The sequence below is a fragment of the Pseudophryne corroboree genome, chromosome 11 (genome assembly GCF_028390025.1).
Source record: "Pseudophryne corroboree isolate aPseCor3 chromosome 11, aPseCor3.hap2, whole genome shotgun sequence".
Taxonomy (NCBI): Eukaryota; Metazoa; Chordata; class Amphibia; order Anura; family Myobatrachidae; genus Pseudophryne; species Pseudophryne corroboree.
This window is the reverse complement of record NC_086454.1, coordinates 291,709,604-291,727,306: the sequence shown is the minus strand read 5'-3', so window position 1 is coordinate 291,727,306 and position 17,703 is coordinate 291,709,604. Positions and strand designations below refer to the sequence as shown.

General features: G+C 44.8%; 1 protein-coding gene across 12 annotated transcripts in view; it reads right to left on the bottom strand.

Moving 5' to 3' along the window:
• Positions 1-1,021: 1,021 nt before the first annotated feature.
• Positions 1,022-17,703, bottom strand: part of NFAT5 (nuclear factor of activated T cells 5) — a 221,864-nt gene continuing 205,182 nt past the window's right edge. For all 12 annotated transcript variants that reach the window (XM_063945452.1, XM_063945450.1, XM_063945453.1 and 9 more), the window contains 4 exons: positions 16,234-16,376; positions 13,130-15,419; positions 12,652-12,878; positions 1,022-6,176 (listed from right to left, as the gene is read on the bottom strand). In XM_063945452.1, coding sequence (XP_063801522.1) covers positions 12,655-12,878; positions 13,130-15,419; positions 16,234-16,376 — 2,657 coding nt within the window. In that variant the 3' untranslated portion in view covers positions 1,022-6,176; positions 12,652-12,654. The remainder of the gene's footprint in view (positions 6,177-12,651; positions 12,879-13,129; positions 15,420-16,233; positions 16,377-17,703) is intronic.

Sequence of the window (17,703 nt, the reverse complement as noted above, 5' to 3'; positions counted from 1 at the left end):
CCAGTCTCTCTGGGCACAGAGTCTAACTGGAGTCTGGGGGAGGGGCATAGAGGGAGGAGCCAGTTCCCACCCAAAGTCTTATAGTGTCCCCATGTCTCCTGCAGATCCCGTCTATACCCCACGGTCCTTTTGGAGTCCCCAGCATCCTCTAGGACGTATGAGAAAATTCCGTACACAACGTAGGAAAGGGTTCTTAACAGTAGGGACAATAAGGATTTGGCATTCCCTGCCTGAGAAGGTAATAACGGCAGAGTCTGTAAATGTATTTAAAAACAGATTGGACACATTTTTTACTAGAAAACGTATCCAGGGTTATAGCATTTAGCATAGTGACATTAATATCTGGGAGTGGTAGAATCATAGTTGTCAGTTGGTACTAAACCATTACTTCAGCAGGTGCATTATAATATGAACAGCTTAACACAGAATATAGGTCGAACCCGATGGGCATTTTGCCTCTTTTCAACCTCACTAACTATAACGATGACTGATGTATTCTCTGTAAAGCTCTGCATAATGTATGTGCAATATACATAACTGTTAATAAATAAATGTACCCCAATACAAAGCAATAAGAAAGCAAGTGGTCTAATGGTTCACTAATAAAATCATATAAACTGTCAAGTGTCCAGTAAAGGTTGGAGCCTGAGCTCCATTTGTTATAGGATCTGTTCACTGGAGCAAACCTCAGATCATCTACTAACCTTCCACGCCACCAGTAAGGTGACAAATCATCGCTAAGCTGGATGCCCATACCCAACTGCTTCATGCTATCTTTGCTTTTGACACAAAAAATTGCCTATTGTGATAGAAATCTTCTTAGGAATGTTTAGTCGACAGGATCTTGAGGACAGGCGTAACACCTATGGAGAAAATACAGTTCTGTATCTCACAGGCCTGACCCCTGGCACCATGGTTTAGCTTGACAATACAACTATGATTTTGATCACAGAATGCATATATATCAGCAGAACATTACCAAAAAATACAGAAACTTGTATAAAGCAGTCCACACCCAGAATGAAAACTTTCAATGTTTTATTTATCGATTTGAGCTGTTTACAGAAATATAATTGCAAAGAGTATACAAATATCCCAATCGAAGCAAAATATCCTTTGTTTATTTAACACGTTATTACAAGATTGCTAAAAACATAAAAATACATCTGCCCCTCGACAGAACAAACTCTGCGTAGCTGGTATAAAATTAATTGCTGCGCACTGCACCACTCACTTATGGAAGGAGGATGGAGAGGCTCCGCCGGCAGATCCAACCACCTGCTCTGCAAGTCTGTCTGGCGCCCCTATATGACCACAGATGCTGAAACGTCTCACTATGGAATTACACATTAAATGGGTACACAAATGTCTTCAGCAACCATGAATGTCTAATTGGCGTAGCAAGCAGGTATCTGTGTTCAATGCCACAGATGCTTTTCATGTATCCATCCATTAGGAGTGCAAGTCGATTGGGATTTGCGGTCTCACGCTCTGCACTTTAGTTGTATTTACAATGCATACATTATAGTCAATACTATCGCATCCTCTGTGTGACCAAATAATAAAACAAACTTGAAACTGTTAAAACACAAAATATACATATTAGAAGCCGCTAATTTTCCTGTGGCTGTAAATGAATGTAAGAAAGGAGTATTCTGCCATCCTCAGCTTATTGGTCTGTTTCAACAAAAGAGCAGTGTTGAATGTTAGTATTATGACTTCAGAAAAGGCAGTGTACACGATATATATATCAGTCTGCGAAGACCACAAGTGTTCCCAATCACCCAAAGGATGTTCCTCATCTCCAATGCTTAAGGTTAGAATATTAGTGAAATCTGTAATATTAAATGTGTACTCATCATCTACGTCCATTGAAAGCATCCATTTTGTGGGCTGACCAACTATACGTGAGAATGCTGGGAACTACGACACAGAGCACCCAAGGCTCCTAATGAAATTACTGGCTGCCTCTAGTGTGGAGGTGATTGGTGCACAAAGGGACCATGACCCCAGTAATAAGAGACTGGACTCTGTTATATTTTTTTTGGCCTGCTGGCTGAGGGATAAGATATTGAGAGTTGCATTAAACCTATGTTGCCTTTATTCCATCCTCCCCAGATGAAGCCTGCAGTTGGGACTCTCAAACATCAACATGATGTCACTGACACGCCTCACACACTTATTATAAAGTACAATTTAACATGCAGTGATTTTATTTTGGTCACTAGAAGGAATAGATTTACTATGTGTTGGATTTTGAAAGCTGCCAGTAGATTACTAAGGGCTACAGTAATTAATGCTAAATACAGGCTTGTTTGGCATTAATTACTATTGATTTCTGAAAACCATTGGTCAAAACAGCCGAATAGTAATAGTCACCTACAGCATGAAGGACAGTCCTCGGGTGGAAAGGATGTATAAGTAATGCTGCATATCCCCTGGCTAAGGCATGTACTTAAGTCTGCTCACTGACACAGACTTATACCCCTTTCACACATAAAATTGGGAATTTGCTGGGTCTAAAAACCGGCAAATTCCCATGCCTCAGCCCTGACCCTGGTAAAGAGCAGAGTTGGGGACCTGGGCCTTAGTTCGGAGTAGATTGCATGCACATATGCAAAAATCCAGGATTTAGCTGCATGTGTAAAAGAGGTATTCGAGATCTAGAACATTTCTCTTCATATAGTTTCCATCTCAAAAGGTGGTAAGTTACCAGCATCATTGTGGCGAAACAGCTGCAGTTAGAGAGCCAGGAACTGCCCTCATATCATGAAGCGCTGAGACCCGCCCAAGAAAGAGAATGACTGGAAACTAGGTTAAATGGGAATCTAGAACACAGAGCTGCTTACATATAATCTAGCACCAATTTACACCTCATACTCTTCATGTACATGTGAGGCAGAGAATAAAGTGCTGGATCCCATCCCTCCCCCGCGTATACCCTCCTCCCCACAGCTGTGATACATGGGCAGGACCCAGAATGGAGATTACTGGTTCTATTTACAAACAAGCATATATTAGTAACCATAACAACCAGGGTATTTTGCAGCTTTAGCCCCAGAGAGTTGAGCGACTATTTTTGGTGTGGTTAAACAGCAATCATTTTATAATTTGTTCTCTTGGGTGACAAACTTTTTTTTTTTTTTTTTTTTTTAGTATTAGAAAGCTAAATTAGGCAAAAATTTATACATATAAATAAATGCACTTTTAATTGATTATTTTTCAATCAATTAGTGCAACCCTAAATAATGTATATGTACTTAACTATTGCTTCTATTTATAATACATAATATATGGCCTTTTCTCTAGTTTAGGGAAAGTTATAGGAGCTGGAAGTATGCATTTTTTTTTAAATATATATTTGTTTCCCCTACATTAGTTTTTTTATTAGAATGTACCACAGTAGATCAGAATATACCTTTAAGAGGCACTACAGATATTTTCCATATTTACATCTGTCTGACGTATTGTGAGAGGACATACTAGCTCCACACGGTGTTGAAACAGTTCATGTATACAATATTTTTACTATATGAGCTTAGTAGACCCAGTAGCTCCCTCTTGTGCAGCTGAGTAGGTACTGAATCCTGTATACACTGGCTGCTGTGCAGATACAATCAGATGCTAAGCCAAATTATATAATTAGTAACCATTTTGTGTATGTGCCAACAAATCAACTGTCATCTGTGCAACTGATGTTATGTATCATCCACAGATGACATTGATATGTCTATTTAAGAGCAAATAAAATGGATCCCCCTAGCCATTAGCGGAGGGTTCCCATAATCTACTATGACAAGTGTTTGTGCAGTACCAAGTAGTTAATGGCATTATATTATTCTTTAAATTTACCCAAATGGTATACTTAAAAATGATGAAATCAAAGATAAACCAATGGTCTCAAGGGCCTAAATGCAGTCAGTGAGCTGCAGGTAACGCTGAGGTATTGGCAATTAAAAAAAAGTTGCAACCTGGTTTTGCCTTTTAAATTACTGTTTTAAATCAAACCGCTAAATTTCGGAAGACTGGCAGATGTCTGCTACTCGCAGCCTATTGCATTTACTAGATACCTACATCCATTGGTAGCAGCCAGTTTAATAGTGAATTTATGAGAACGCAGTCTATCAGTTCTCCATGATGTCACTGGTTCCTAGTGTACTGATAAGCTGAATATTTGAACACTGGATCAGCTCATGAAATGCGAGTTACCATCTGTGGCTGATAGGTCCCATTTTATCTGTGTCCTAGATAAAGATTACAGACCTTGTACTTAACACATTGCTATATGGTCATATTGCCTCTAATTGAGGCAAGATGGACAATGGTGGGCATACAGGACGACTAAAGCTGCACGCAAGGTGTTAGGATATCATGTAGAGAGGTGGTTACATAGCATTATGTATGAAACCTATACATCAGTGCAGAGGGATCTTCTGCAGTTCTTTGGCCTTGAACTCAGCATGTGATGCCGACTGAGCAGTAGAGAGGAGAATTATGTTAAACAGAACATGTAACTGTTTATATATAATATTCAGACTATATAAATCAGTGCTAGTCTATAAGAGCGACAGACAGACAGAATCTCCGCGCTAAACCAGCCACTGGTTGGATAAGTTACGATAAGCACTGTTGACTCTCGCTCTCGGCAAGTCATGAAAACTACACGTTATATTCGTCTTAACATTAGATTAACACACTGATAATTGCATCTCGTTGGGAAAATATATATATATTTTTTTGTACAAAAACCACTGAGGGGATAACCAAACGTCTTCTTCGGGCCTGCCTCCTTCCCCAAAAATACAAACTCCATTAAAGCAGCACTTCCAGTTCTCCCATGCCCCCTTTCACAAAGGAGCTACAGAGACAAAGACTGAGAAAAACCTGCCACAAACGTGTGCAAAAATGAATATCTTATGTATAATATATATATATATAAACCTTTTTTTTTTATATACTTATATATACTTCTGCTAACATACTTGTTCAGTACATGTAGCAAATACCAGTTTACTAAATACAAAATAGAACTTTCCAAAAAAAAAAAAAAAAAAAAAAAAAGAAACACACAGTAGATAAAAACCATCCAAAAAACTTGAACGATTGAAAACTGTATTAAAAAAAATCAAAATTAAAAATTAAAGGGCCTGGAACAGGCCTCACTCTGAAAAAGTTCCCTTCATATCGGTAATAAACCCGCACTATTGAAACCATTAAATCACAGACTGGCTGCTTCTAGCGCCTTAACTGCTGGCGAATCACACTTATCTCCCATGATGCTCCACTAGCTTGTGGTTCAGTAGCTGGTGGGCCATAAGGGTCCAGTCATTGATCTGATGTCTCCAGTTAGGAGAGATTAAAGAATACAAACTTACACACATAAAGAGAATAGGAGGAATATGGCCATCTACAAGTAGAAACAGATTTAGAAACTAACATTATCTACATGGCTCAATAAAATAAAAGTCGCTGCATCCAGCACCCACTAGAGGGCGATAGAAAACAGGATTAAGTGCAGCATTACTTGTCAGACCTAGGAGGGCTCCCCTGCCACATGTAATAAGAATGTGGATACACTGGGAAGCGCCATCCGTTCTACATAATGGCAAAGACTCACATGGAAAACCGTGTCCTGCTGCCAAAAGGGCCCCAGAGCAGAGTCACACTGGCAGCAGCTCATTTTAGATACAGGACTGATTCATAAGGGATGCCATGCGTACTGCCCTGTAATGAGACCGGTAATGAAGCTCACAATATCACAGCTACATACGAGGGCAAATAGATTGATTCCTTCAGGGAAAAATATAGAAGAAATATTATATATATATATATATATATATATATATAATGTGTGTAACTATATATAGTTATTTATTATTATGTACATATTTATATATATATACACACATACACACTACATAAGAGACATGGATGAAATAAGAGGTAAACGTTAGAACCACTGCAGACAGCAGTATCAGCCACAGCGGGAGTCTCGGGGTTGTAGCTTTCAGGAGTATGTTTTATATTAACTCTTTAGTCCTGGTTGATAAATACTGTAGATAGACGAGAACAAGCCGGGAAGGGGGTTGGGGACGACAACACTAAGAACCTCTTCTACTTGGACCGTAGACAAATAGAATACTCCAGTCTGTTAGGACAATAAAGATGTTCCCCTCCTGAAACAGAAGACAAGTTGCGGGTTACTGTGGGAGTAGCAGGCACAGAGCGGCTTTCTAGGTCACCAGCAAAACGATAATAAGAATTTACTCACCGGTAATTCTATTTCTCATAGTCCGTAGTGGATGCTGGGGACTCCGTAAGGACCATGGGGATTAGCGGCTCCGCAGGAGACTGGGCACAACTAAAAAGAAAGCTTTTAGACTACTGGTGTGCACTGGCTCCTCCCTCTAAGACCCTCCTCCAGACCTCAGTTAGGATACTGTGCCCGGAAGAGCTGACACAATTAGGAAGGATTTTGAATCCCGGGTAAGACTCATACCAGCCACACCAATCACACCGTATAACTCGTGATACAATACCCAGTTAACAGCATGATAACAACTGAGCCTCTTAACAGATAGCTCAACAATAACCCTTTAGTTAAGCAATAACTATATACAAGTATTGCAGACAATCCGCACTTGGGATGGGCGCCCAGCATCCACTACGGACTATGAGAAATAGAATTACCGGTGAGTAAATTCTTATTTTCTCTAACGTCCTAAGTGGATGCTGGGGACTCCGTAAGGACCATGGGGATTATACCAAAGCTCCCAAACGGGCGGGAGAGTGCGGATGACTCTGCAGCACCGAATGAGAGAACTCAAGGTCCTCCTCAGCCAGGGTATCAAATTTGCAGAATTTAGCAAACGTGTTTGCCCCTGACCAAGTAGCAGCTCGGCAAAGTTGAAGAGCCGAGACCCCTCGGGCAGCCGCCCAAGAAGAGCCCACTTTCCTTGTGGAATGGGCTTTTACAGATTTAGGATGCGGCAGTCCAGCCACAGAATGTGCAAGCTGAATCGTACTACAGATCCAGCGAGCAATAGTCTGCTTAGAAGCAGGTGCACCCAACTTGTTGGGCGCATACAGGATAAAAAGCGAGTCAGTCTTCCTGACTCCAGCTGTCCTGGAAACATAAATTTTTAGGGCCCTGACTACATCCAACAACTTGGAAGCCTCCAAGTCATTCGTAGCCGCAGGCACCACGATAGGTTGGTTCAGATGAAAAGCTGATACCACTTTGGGGAGAAACTGGGGACGAGTCCTCAATTCTGCCCTATCCATATGGAAAATCAGATAAGGGCTTTTACATGACAAAGCCGCCAATTCTGAAACCCGCTTGGCCGAAGCAAAGGCCAACAACATGACCACTTTCCACGTGAGATATTTTAAATCCACGGTTTTCAGTGGCTCAAACCAATGTGACTTTAGGAAATCCAACACCACGTTGAGATCCCAAGGTGCCACTGGAGGCACAAAAGGGGGCTGAATATGCAGCACTCCCTTAACAAAAGTCTGAACTTCAGGTAGTGAAGCCAATTCTCTCTGGAAGAAAATCGATAGAGCCGAAATCTGGACCTTAATGGAACCCAATTTCAGGCCCATAGTCACCCCTGACTGTAGGAATTGCAGGAACCGGCCCAGCTGAAATTCTTCCGTTGGGGCCTTCCTGGCCTCACACCACGCAACATATTTTCGCCATATGCGGTGATAATGGTTCGCGGTTACTTCTTTCCTAGCTTTTATCAGCGTAGGAATGACTTCCTCCGGAATGCCCTTTTCCTTCAGGATCCGGTGTTCAACCGCCATGCCGTCAAACGCAGCCGCGGTAAGTCTTGGAACAGACAGGGCCCCTGCTGCAGCAGGTCCTATCTGAGCGGTAGAGGCCATGGGTCCTCTGACATCATTTCTTGAAGTTCCGGATACCACGCTCTTCTTGGCCAATCCGGAACAATGAGTATAGTTCTTACTCCTCTTCTCCTTATTATCCTCAGTACCTTTGGTATGAGAGGAAGAGGAGGGAACACATAAACCGATCGGTACACCCACAATGTTACCAGAGCGTCCACAGCTATCGCCTGCGGGTCTCTTGACCTGGCGCAATATTTTTCTAGCTTTTTGTTTAGGCGGGACGCCATCATGTCCACCTGTGGTTTTTCCCACTGGTTTACAATCATTTGAAAGACTGCTGGATGAAGTCCCCACTCTCCCGGGTGGAGGTCGTGCCTGCTGAGGAAGTCTGCTTCCCAGTTGTCCACTCCCGGAATGAACACTGCTGACAGTGCTAACACGTGATTTTCTGCCCATCGGAGAATCCTTGTGGCTTCTGCCATCGCCGTCCTGCTTCTCGTGCCGCCCTGTCGATTTACATGGGCGACTGCCGTGATGTTGTCTGACTGGATCAGTACCGGCTGGTTTTGAAGCAGGGGTTTTGCCTGACTTAGGGCATTGTAAATGGCCCTTAGTTCCAGAATATTTATGTGTAGGGAAGTCTCCTGACTTGACCATAGTCCTTGGAAGTTTCTTCCCTGTGTGACTGCTCCCCAGCCTCGAAGGCTGGCATCCGTGGTCACCAGGACCCAGTCCTGTATGCCGAATCTGCGGCCCTCTTGAAGATGAGCACTCTGCAGCCACCACAGCAGAGACACCCTTGTCCTTGGAGACAGGGTTATCAGACGATGCATCTGAAAATGCGATCCGGACCACTTGTCCAACAGGTCCCACTGAAAGGTTCTTGCATGAAACCTGCCGAATGGAATCGCTTTGTAGGAAGCTACCATTTTTCCCAGGATCCGCGTGCAGTGATGCACCGACACCTGTTTTGGTTTTAGGAGGCCTCTGACTAGAGATGACAGCTCCTTGGCCTTCTCCTCCGGGAGAAACACTTTTCTCTGTTCTGTGTCCAGAACCATCCCTAGGAACAGCAGGCGTGTCGTAGGGACCCACTGTGACTTTGGAATGTTTAGAATCCAGCCGTGCTGTTGTAGCACTTCCCGAGATAGTGCTACCCCTACCAACAACTGCTCTCTGGACCTCGCCTTTATCAGGAGATCGTCCAAGTACGGGATAATTAAAACTCCCTTCCTTCGAAGGAGTATCATCATTTCCGCCATTACCTTGGTAAAGACCCTCGGAGCCGTGGAGAGACCGAACGGCAACGTCTGGAATTGGTAATGACAATCTTGTACCACAAACCTGAGGTACTCCTGGTGAGGATGGTAAATGGGGACATGTAGGTAAGCATCCTTGATGTCCAGCGATACCATGTAATCTCCCTCGTCCAGGCTCGCAATAACCGCCCTGAGCGATTCCATCTTGAACTTGAATTTTTTTATATATGTGTTCAAGGATTTCAAATTTAAAATGGGTCTCACCGAACCGTCCGGTTTCGGTACCACAAACATTGTGGAATAGTAACCCCTTCCTTGTTGAAGTAGGGGCACCTTTACTATCACTTGTTGTGAATACAGCTTTTGAATTGCCTGTAACACTGCCTCCCTGCCTGAGGGAGTGGTTGGCAAGGCGGATTTGAGGAAACGGCGGGGGGGAGACGTCTCGAATTCCAGTTTGTACCCCTGAGATACTATTTGAAGGATCCAGGGATCCACCCGTGAGCGAGCCCACTGCTTGCTGAAATGCTTGAGACGGGCCCCCACCGTACCTGGCTCTGCCTGTGGAGCCCCAGCGTCATGCTGTGGACTTTGAGGAAGCGGGGGAGGACTTTTGCTCCTGGGAACTGGCTGTATGCTGCAGCTTTTTCCCCTACCTCTGCCTCTGGGCAGGAAGGACGCGCCTTTAACCCGCTTGCCCCTATTGGGCCGAAAGGACTGTACCTGATAATACGGTGCTTTCTTTGGTTGTGAGGGAACATGGGGCAAAAATGTAGACTTCCCAGCTGTTGCTGTGGAAACGAGGTCCGAGAGACCATCCCCAAACAATTCCTCACCCTTATAAGGCAGAACTTCCATGTGTCGTTTGGAATCTGCATCACCTGTCCACTGCCGAGTCCATAACCCTCTCCTGGCAGAAATGGACAGTGCACTAATTTTGGATGCCAGCCGGCAAATATCCCTCTGTGCATCCCTCATGTATAAAAGTGCGTCTTTTATATGCTCTACGTTCAGCAAAATAGTGTCCCTGTCTAGGGTATCTATATTTTCTGACAGGGAATCTGACCACGCAGCAGCAGCGCTGCACATCCAGGCTGAAGCTATAGCCGGTCTCAGTATCACACCTGTGTGTGTATATATAGATTTCAGGATAGCCTCCTGCTTTCTATCAGCAGATTCCTTCAGGGCGGCCGTATCCGGAGACGGTAGTGCCACCTTCTTCGACAAGCGTGTGAGCGCTTTATCCACCCTAGGGGATGTTTCCCAGCGTGACCTATCCTCTGGCGGGAAAGGGTATGCCATTAGTAACCTCTTAGAAATTACCATCTTTTTATCAGGGGAAGCCCACGCTTCTTCACACACTTCATTTAACTCTTCAGATGGAGGAAAAGCTACTGGTAGTTTTTTCTCTCCAAACATTATACCCTTTTTTGTGGTACCGGGGGTAACATCAGAAATGTGCAACACATTTTTCATTGCCTCAATCATGTAACATGTGGCCCTACTGGAAGTTACATTAGTCTCTTCGTCGTCGACACTGGAGTCAGTATCCGTGTCGACATCTGTGTCAACCATCTGAGGTAGCGGGCGTTTTAGAGCCTCTGATGGTTTTTGAGACGCCTGGGCAGGCACAGGCTGAGAAGCCGGCTGTCCCACATTAGGTATGTCGTCAAACCTTTTATGTAAGGAGTCGACACTATCACGTAATTCCTTCCACAGCACCATCCACTCAGGTGTCGACCCCGCAGGGGGTGACATCACATTTACAGGCATCTGCTCCGCCTCCACATAAGCCTCCTCATCAAACATGTCGACACAGCCGTACCGACACACCGCAAACACACAGGGAATGCTCTGACAGAGGACAGGACCCCACAAAGCCCTTTGGGGAGACAGAGAGAGAGTATGCCAGCACACACCAGAGCGCTATATAACACTGGGATCCCACTATCAATGAGTGTTTTCCCTATAGCTGCTTTTTTATATATATTACATATATATATATCTATACTGCGCCTAAATTTAGTGCCCCCCCTCTCTTTTTTACCCTTCTGTAGTTTTCTCAGACTGCAGGGGAGAGCCAGGGAGCTTCCTTCCAGCGGAACTGTGAGGGAAAAATGGCGCCAGTGTGCTGAGGGAGAAGCCCCGCCCCCTTTTCGGCGGACTTTCTCCCGCTTTTTCTGTTATACTGGCAGGGGTAATTTTACATCTATATAGCCTCTGGGACTATATATGATGTATATTTTGCCAGCCAAGGTGTTATCTATTGCCCTCAGGGCGCCCCCCCCCAGCGCCCTGCACCCATCAGTGACCGAAGTATGAGGTGTACATGAGGAGCAATGGCGCACAGCTGCAGTGCTGTGCGCTACCTTGGTGAAGACTGAAGTCTTCTGCCGCCGATTTTCCGGACCTTCTTCGTGCTTCTGGCTCTGTAAGGGGGACGGCGGCGCGGCTCCGGGAACGAACACCAAGGTCGGGTCCTGCGGTCGATCCCTCTGGAGCTAATGGTGTCCAGTAGCCTAAGAAGCCCAAACTACCACCTGTTAGGTAGGTTCGCTTCTTCTCCCCTTAGTCCCTCGCTGCAGTGAGTCTGTTGCCAGCAGATCTCACTGAAAATAAAAAACCTAAATATACTTTCTTTCTAGGTGTTCAGGAGAGCCCCTAGTGTGCATCCAGCTCGGCCGGGCACAAGAATCTAACTGAGGTCTGGAGGAGGGTCTTAGTGGGAGGAGCCAGTGCACACCAGTAGTCTAAAAGCTTTCTTTGTAGTTGTGCCCAGTCTCCTGCGGAGCCGCTAATCCCCATGGTCCTTACGGAGTCCCCAGCATCCACTTAGGACGTTAGAGAAAATAACAATTTAAAATTTTTTTAAAACTGCTTTGGTTATCTCCATTTTTCCCGTGGAACCCCTGTCCTCTGCACTCTGTAGTACACAGATGAAATAAGTACTCTGCCAACTGATATCAAATGTCAGATTGCTAGGTTGCAGCAGAGGGACCACACGCCCAACCCACTAGTTTATTAGAACAAGTGGCGGTTATCAGCTGTGGGATTCTTCATGTCACATGACACTGGTGGCCAAAAACTGGCACAATGACAGGATAGGGGTGTGAGAACATGACAGATGGTTAAATTACAGCCTATGGCCTAGGAGGTTATTGAGTGAGGCCTGACACACTTAAGAGCCACTTCAACATTCTGAATGTCTTTTGCTTTAAAAGTTACAAAAACTTATATTATTCTCTGAATTAGGGATTCTCAGCTCTAGTACTCAGAAACTAATGTTGTCCAGCCTACCCTGCAGAGTACCAGTAATATTGTATTATGTCTTTAATATTTCCAGTTCAGTATTACAGTATTATTGTTCTTTACATTTTCCCAAAAATGTATGTTCTCTAACATTTATTCACTTTAATAAAACAAAAAAGTGAAAGACAACCAACAAACAAAAACCTTTCCATTCTATTTTACAAACACTACCTATTACAGGTCAGAGCAGCCTTACACAGCTCTAAGGTAACTGCCACTGTTAGCCACTTACTTCTCAGAAAGAGCCGGACATATTGTTCCCCTGGTTGTGTAGAGACACCAGTAAATTACTGATCTTCTCCATGTTCTGGTCTGTTGCCATTGAGGAATTCTCAGCCATTTGCTGTGACAGGAGTGTAGTCACTGACTGTCCATCTCCTTGAGGCTGACCCGGCTGTCCAAGGGACATCATCTGATTATTCAAGGATCCCGCCGCTGGGGAGATCATCTGACTGCAATCTGAGGGAGATCGTTGAATTAAATAAGTCACATGGCAATTGCAAAAGCATCTAACAATCGATTATAAAGCGGGCCCATTTACAAAACAGAGTAGAGGCAGCCATTTTGTGTATTGGACCATTGTTAATCATTTTAGTCCCTCAATTCATAAGGAACTGGTGACCTCACTTTGCTCAGCATTGAAAATGGATGCCTCCACTAAGTATAGGTGACCGCTGTAAAGGTGTATGCTAGTGTAAGCCACTACTCACTATTCTGAATTCCAAACAGGAACATTCCGGTGGCCTGTGGAGAAGATGCTGACGCACTCTGCATCTGGCTCATAGCACCCCCTGCCGAGCTGTGGAACATGGAAGCCTGCTGCTGTTGAGGGGGTGTGTTTCCCTGGATGGACTGAGGGTACATGCCGGTCTGCTGCATCTCCTGCTGGTTCATACTGTTCTGCAGGGCTGACATGGAGGCGGGGGACATGAACAGAGTCACCTGCTGCTCTGGAGATGTTGATGAAGCTTGGACCAGCTGGAGCTGTGGAGAGTTGTGAAACATGGGGGACTGCTGCTGCTCATGCTGAGAAGTAACTGGGCTCTGAGCTTGGAACTCCATGTTTTGGGCATGGAACAGGGCTTGGTTCTGCTGATCCTGGGTGGCCATTGGTTCCTGGGTCTGGCTAAACAGCATGTTTTGCTGTTGTTCTTGAGAGGCCATGTTGGCCATAGAACTCTGTGTGGCGAAGAGCATGCTCTGAGTTTGCTCATGGGGAGAAGGGCTGCTCTGCATACCAACCATGGAGTGAGTTGCCTGGAAGATAGAGTTCTGTTGGTTCTGTGACTGAAACAAGTTCTGTGGTGACTGCTGTTGCTGCTCCTGTGCAATCATTGAGTTCTGCATATGAGACAATTGGGCCTGTTGCTGGAATGCCGCCTGCTGCTCTGGGCTTGGAGTCGCCTGGAGCTGTTGGAGGGAGTTCTGGCTTGAGAAGAAGGACAACTGCTTCTCTTGAGGCACTTGACTGCTCTGTAAGGAGCTCATGGTGAACATGTTGGTGGCCGACTGCTCTGGGGGAGCAGATATTGTGCCTTGCTGATGATAGAGTGGAGTCTGGATCTGATCTTGTGCAGAGGAGGAGTTTTGATGCTGCACCATGGACCCCGAAGGGTGGAAGAGAGTCCCCTGTGTTTCTTGGGCCATATTCTGATTATCAGATATTGTGTTCTGGGAGTGGTAAAGTGGAGCATGAGAGTGAGGAGACTGCTGCAGAAAAGTACCCTGCTGGAGGGCCATCATGTCGCCAGCTTGTTGGAATAGTCCAGCTCCTTGCTGCTGACCACCGCTTGTCTGAACACCAAGCATATCTTCTGCAGGAGAGTACAGGTTGACCTGTGTTTGTCCGTCTCCTCCATGTTGCATCTGAACCATAGTTTGGAAAACACTGTTTTGCATTTGCTCTGACTGGGCTGTGGCATTGTCACCGTCTGTGGTGCTGGAAGATTGGAAGATATTGGAGCCTGCGGCAGATACCTGCTGCTGGCCTGCGTTTCCATCACTCCCAGAGACTCCTGGTGTGGAAAACATATCACACTGCATTTGCATCTCTTCACTGGTGGACAGTCCACTAATTAAATGAGAACCTTGCTGGTGTTGGTACACCGGTGACTGGATGCCTCCTGAGCCAGGACTCTGGGTTTGGAAAATGTCAGATTGAATTGGTCCTTGTGCCTGATGCATACTTTGTTGCATTTCCATGACCATGGCTGCATTGGTCTCCATCGCTTGCTGCTGAGTGGACAGAGAGTTCTCTGCTTGTTGGAGAAGACTGTCAGCTCTTCCAGAGAGAACATTCTCTGAGCAGTTATGCACAGGTTCATTGGAAGAAAATATCCCTTGACCGGGAGTACTCTGGATTGAACCGACCGGCTGAAATATACCGGCATTGAGCTGCTCTTGCACCTGTCCCATTGCAGTTTGCTCATTTTCACTCCCCCCTTGGCCAGAGAACAACACACACGATAATTGCTGCTGGGCTTCCAAGACTTGCTGCACCAAGTCAACTTCTGAGCTGTTGGTGGATACATTAGACTGGAAGTTGCCAGACTGTAGTTGGTGGATGGTGTTTTGCATCTGGTTGGCATTGTTAGATTGTGAAAATAAGCTAGTAGAGATCTGTTGCTGCAATGCCTGAGCCTGATCTTGTAGCGCTGGCTGCTGAGATTGCTGTGTGGCATCAGCCATCTGCGAGAGCGCGACCATCGCCCTATCTGTCTGCAGTGCATCTCTGGGCTGTGACTCCATTGCCTGAAATGTTGGTGTCTGCTGCATGATGGAATTCTCGCTCTGGCCAGGAGAGGAGACGGCTTGAAAGCTGCTGGGTTGCGCAATGTCCTGAGTCTGGATGGTGGAAAGAGGCTCCGGGCTGAACACCTGCACTTGTATTGGGGTCTGCGGGTCATTCTCCGTAGGCAGATGGGACACAGAAGGTGAAAAAGACCCACTGGCAGGGGAGATCTCCAGGTTTTGCTGGGCTGATACAGCAATCTTTGATGTCTGTGAAGAAAAGAAGAAAGTCACGCACTACAGTTTAAGAGACATCATTTTCTGCAATACATGGATTTACTAATATAAGTGTGTGTGTGAATGAATTACGGTTCTACCTAGAATATGCCGGCCTCCGCTCTGTGTAGGGAATGGGCATATTGTGAAAATTGGAAAGGGCATTTTTTTCAGCAGGTTAAAAACCTTCCAAGTAACTATATATTCTTCATCAGAAACACAAAACTGAGTTGGTGCCACTGCAGGTCTACTAGCTGGTAAGAGGGGAAACTTCCATAACAGATGGGAGATTTAAAATTATTGTAAGCTGAATTAAATATGGCCCATGCGTAGGTACACTACAATCAGTGACCTCTGAGAAACGTATGCTTAATTGTTATAGGGGACTGTGGGAATGCAATGAATAGTATCCACTAGAGGGCACTGCAGCACTATCCATGTGAATTTTAAACCTGAAAAACAGGCAGAAAAGTTTAGTTTCCAAAAGTTAAAAATTTTTTTTTATCTGAGGTGACAAATTTTTATTTAACACTTTTGCCTCCAATCATTATTCCTGCTGAACACATACAGATCAGATGCACATGTTACATCAGGGGTGAGCTGTGAGCTGTGAGCTACTGTCCACCCCAATCACTGACTAAGATTTTACTCTAAATGTTTATTTGTAAAACTTTTTGACAGCTGTGAAATGCAGGTACATAAATGAGAACTGGCTTAATCCTCTATATTAAATGGAGCAAGTGGCTAGAACTATTATGTCATCTTCATGTACTTTACTTTTATTTGCAGGGAAAGAGGAAAACCGTACTTTGTACAGAGGCGAAGATCTCTGTTCTCCCGTGAGCTCCATAGGAGCTTCATTCTTTATAATGCTGTTAGATTTATGCGGAGAACCCCGTGCAGGTGGGAGCAGAGTCACTTGGTCGATGTTACACACAGGTGAAGTCACAGCTGCAGAAAGGAGACAACACAGAAAGAGGGGGATTATATACTGAAGCCTCTGTACGGGAGGCATGCAATCTGCGGCTCATAGTGTCAGCCTTTTGCCCACCTAGAACACACACTTATAATACTTCCAGTAATAGTCTATTACAATCTGTAGTATATCTAAGCAAGCATCTCTCGGTCATGGGAATACATCGGCTTTGTTCACAAGTACAGCCGTATGAATCATTAAGGGGGTTGCCCACCTCCAGATGACTTTAACTTATTGAAAATTACATGTCCTCGTGCAGCTTTTACTAAGTAGATTGCTTTTTGGTTGCTGTTTTTCATCTTAGCTATAAGGTTACACTTTCTATCACCTAAGTGGTTTATTTCCATTGCCCTGGGATACCACATAGCTATCCAGTGAGTACTATTATATCCTGAGAGTAGCTTAGTGTGATATACCAAGGAAGCCATAAAACGCCTGACTGACTATATATCACATGGCGGAAAAGCCCAGAAGAATGCTATTAAGATTTTATTTGAAAATCAATAAACAAATGTTGCAGGAGTGAGAGCACGTGCAATCCAAAATATTAAAGGTGACTTAGGGTGCTAGAACCCCTTTGAATTCAGAAAATAAATGTGTTAATGTCAGGACATGGGTACCTTGCTGGTTACCCTTTTCCCAAGTACATACAGGGCCGGCAACAGTGGGGGTCAAAGGGGACATCTGTACCGAGCCCCAAGGATCAGAGGGGCCCCAAGTATATGCCACTTAGTGTCCGGCAGGGATGTGAGCAGAGAATCATTATGGAGTTATTGGGGAGAAACAGACCGTGGTGTGTGTGGGGGAGGAAGGAGAGAAATACATATTTATATATTTGTATACTGTAGATAAATAAAAATATATATTTATTTAATAGCAGTTTATTATATAGCACAGCAAATTCCGTTGCTCTGAGGGGGCCCCAGAGATATCTCTATACCGGGCCCCAAGAGGTCTGTTGCCAGCCCTGAGTACATAATACACTTAGCTCCTAGTTGGTTAGTACTCTGATCAGTCAATATCACCCCCAGAGCACGGACACATTCATGCTCTAGAACAGTGGTTCTCAAACTCGGTCCTCAGGACCCCACACAGTGCATGTTTTGCAGGTAACCCAGCAAGTGCACAGGTGTATTAATTACTCACTGACATATTTTAAAAGGTCCACAGGTGGAGTTAATTATGTCACTTGTGATTCTGTGAGGAGACCTGCAAAACATGCACCGTGTGGGGTCCTGAGGACCGAGTTTGAGAACCTGTGCTCTAGAACATCGCTTGTTACAAGACCCTGAGTGCCGCAGT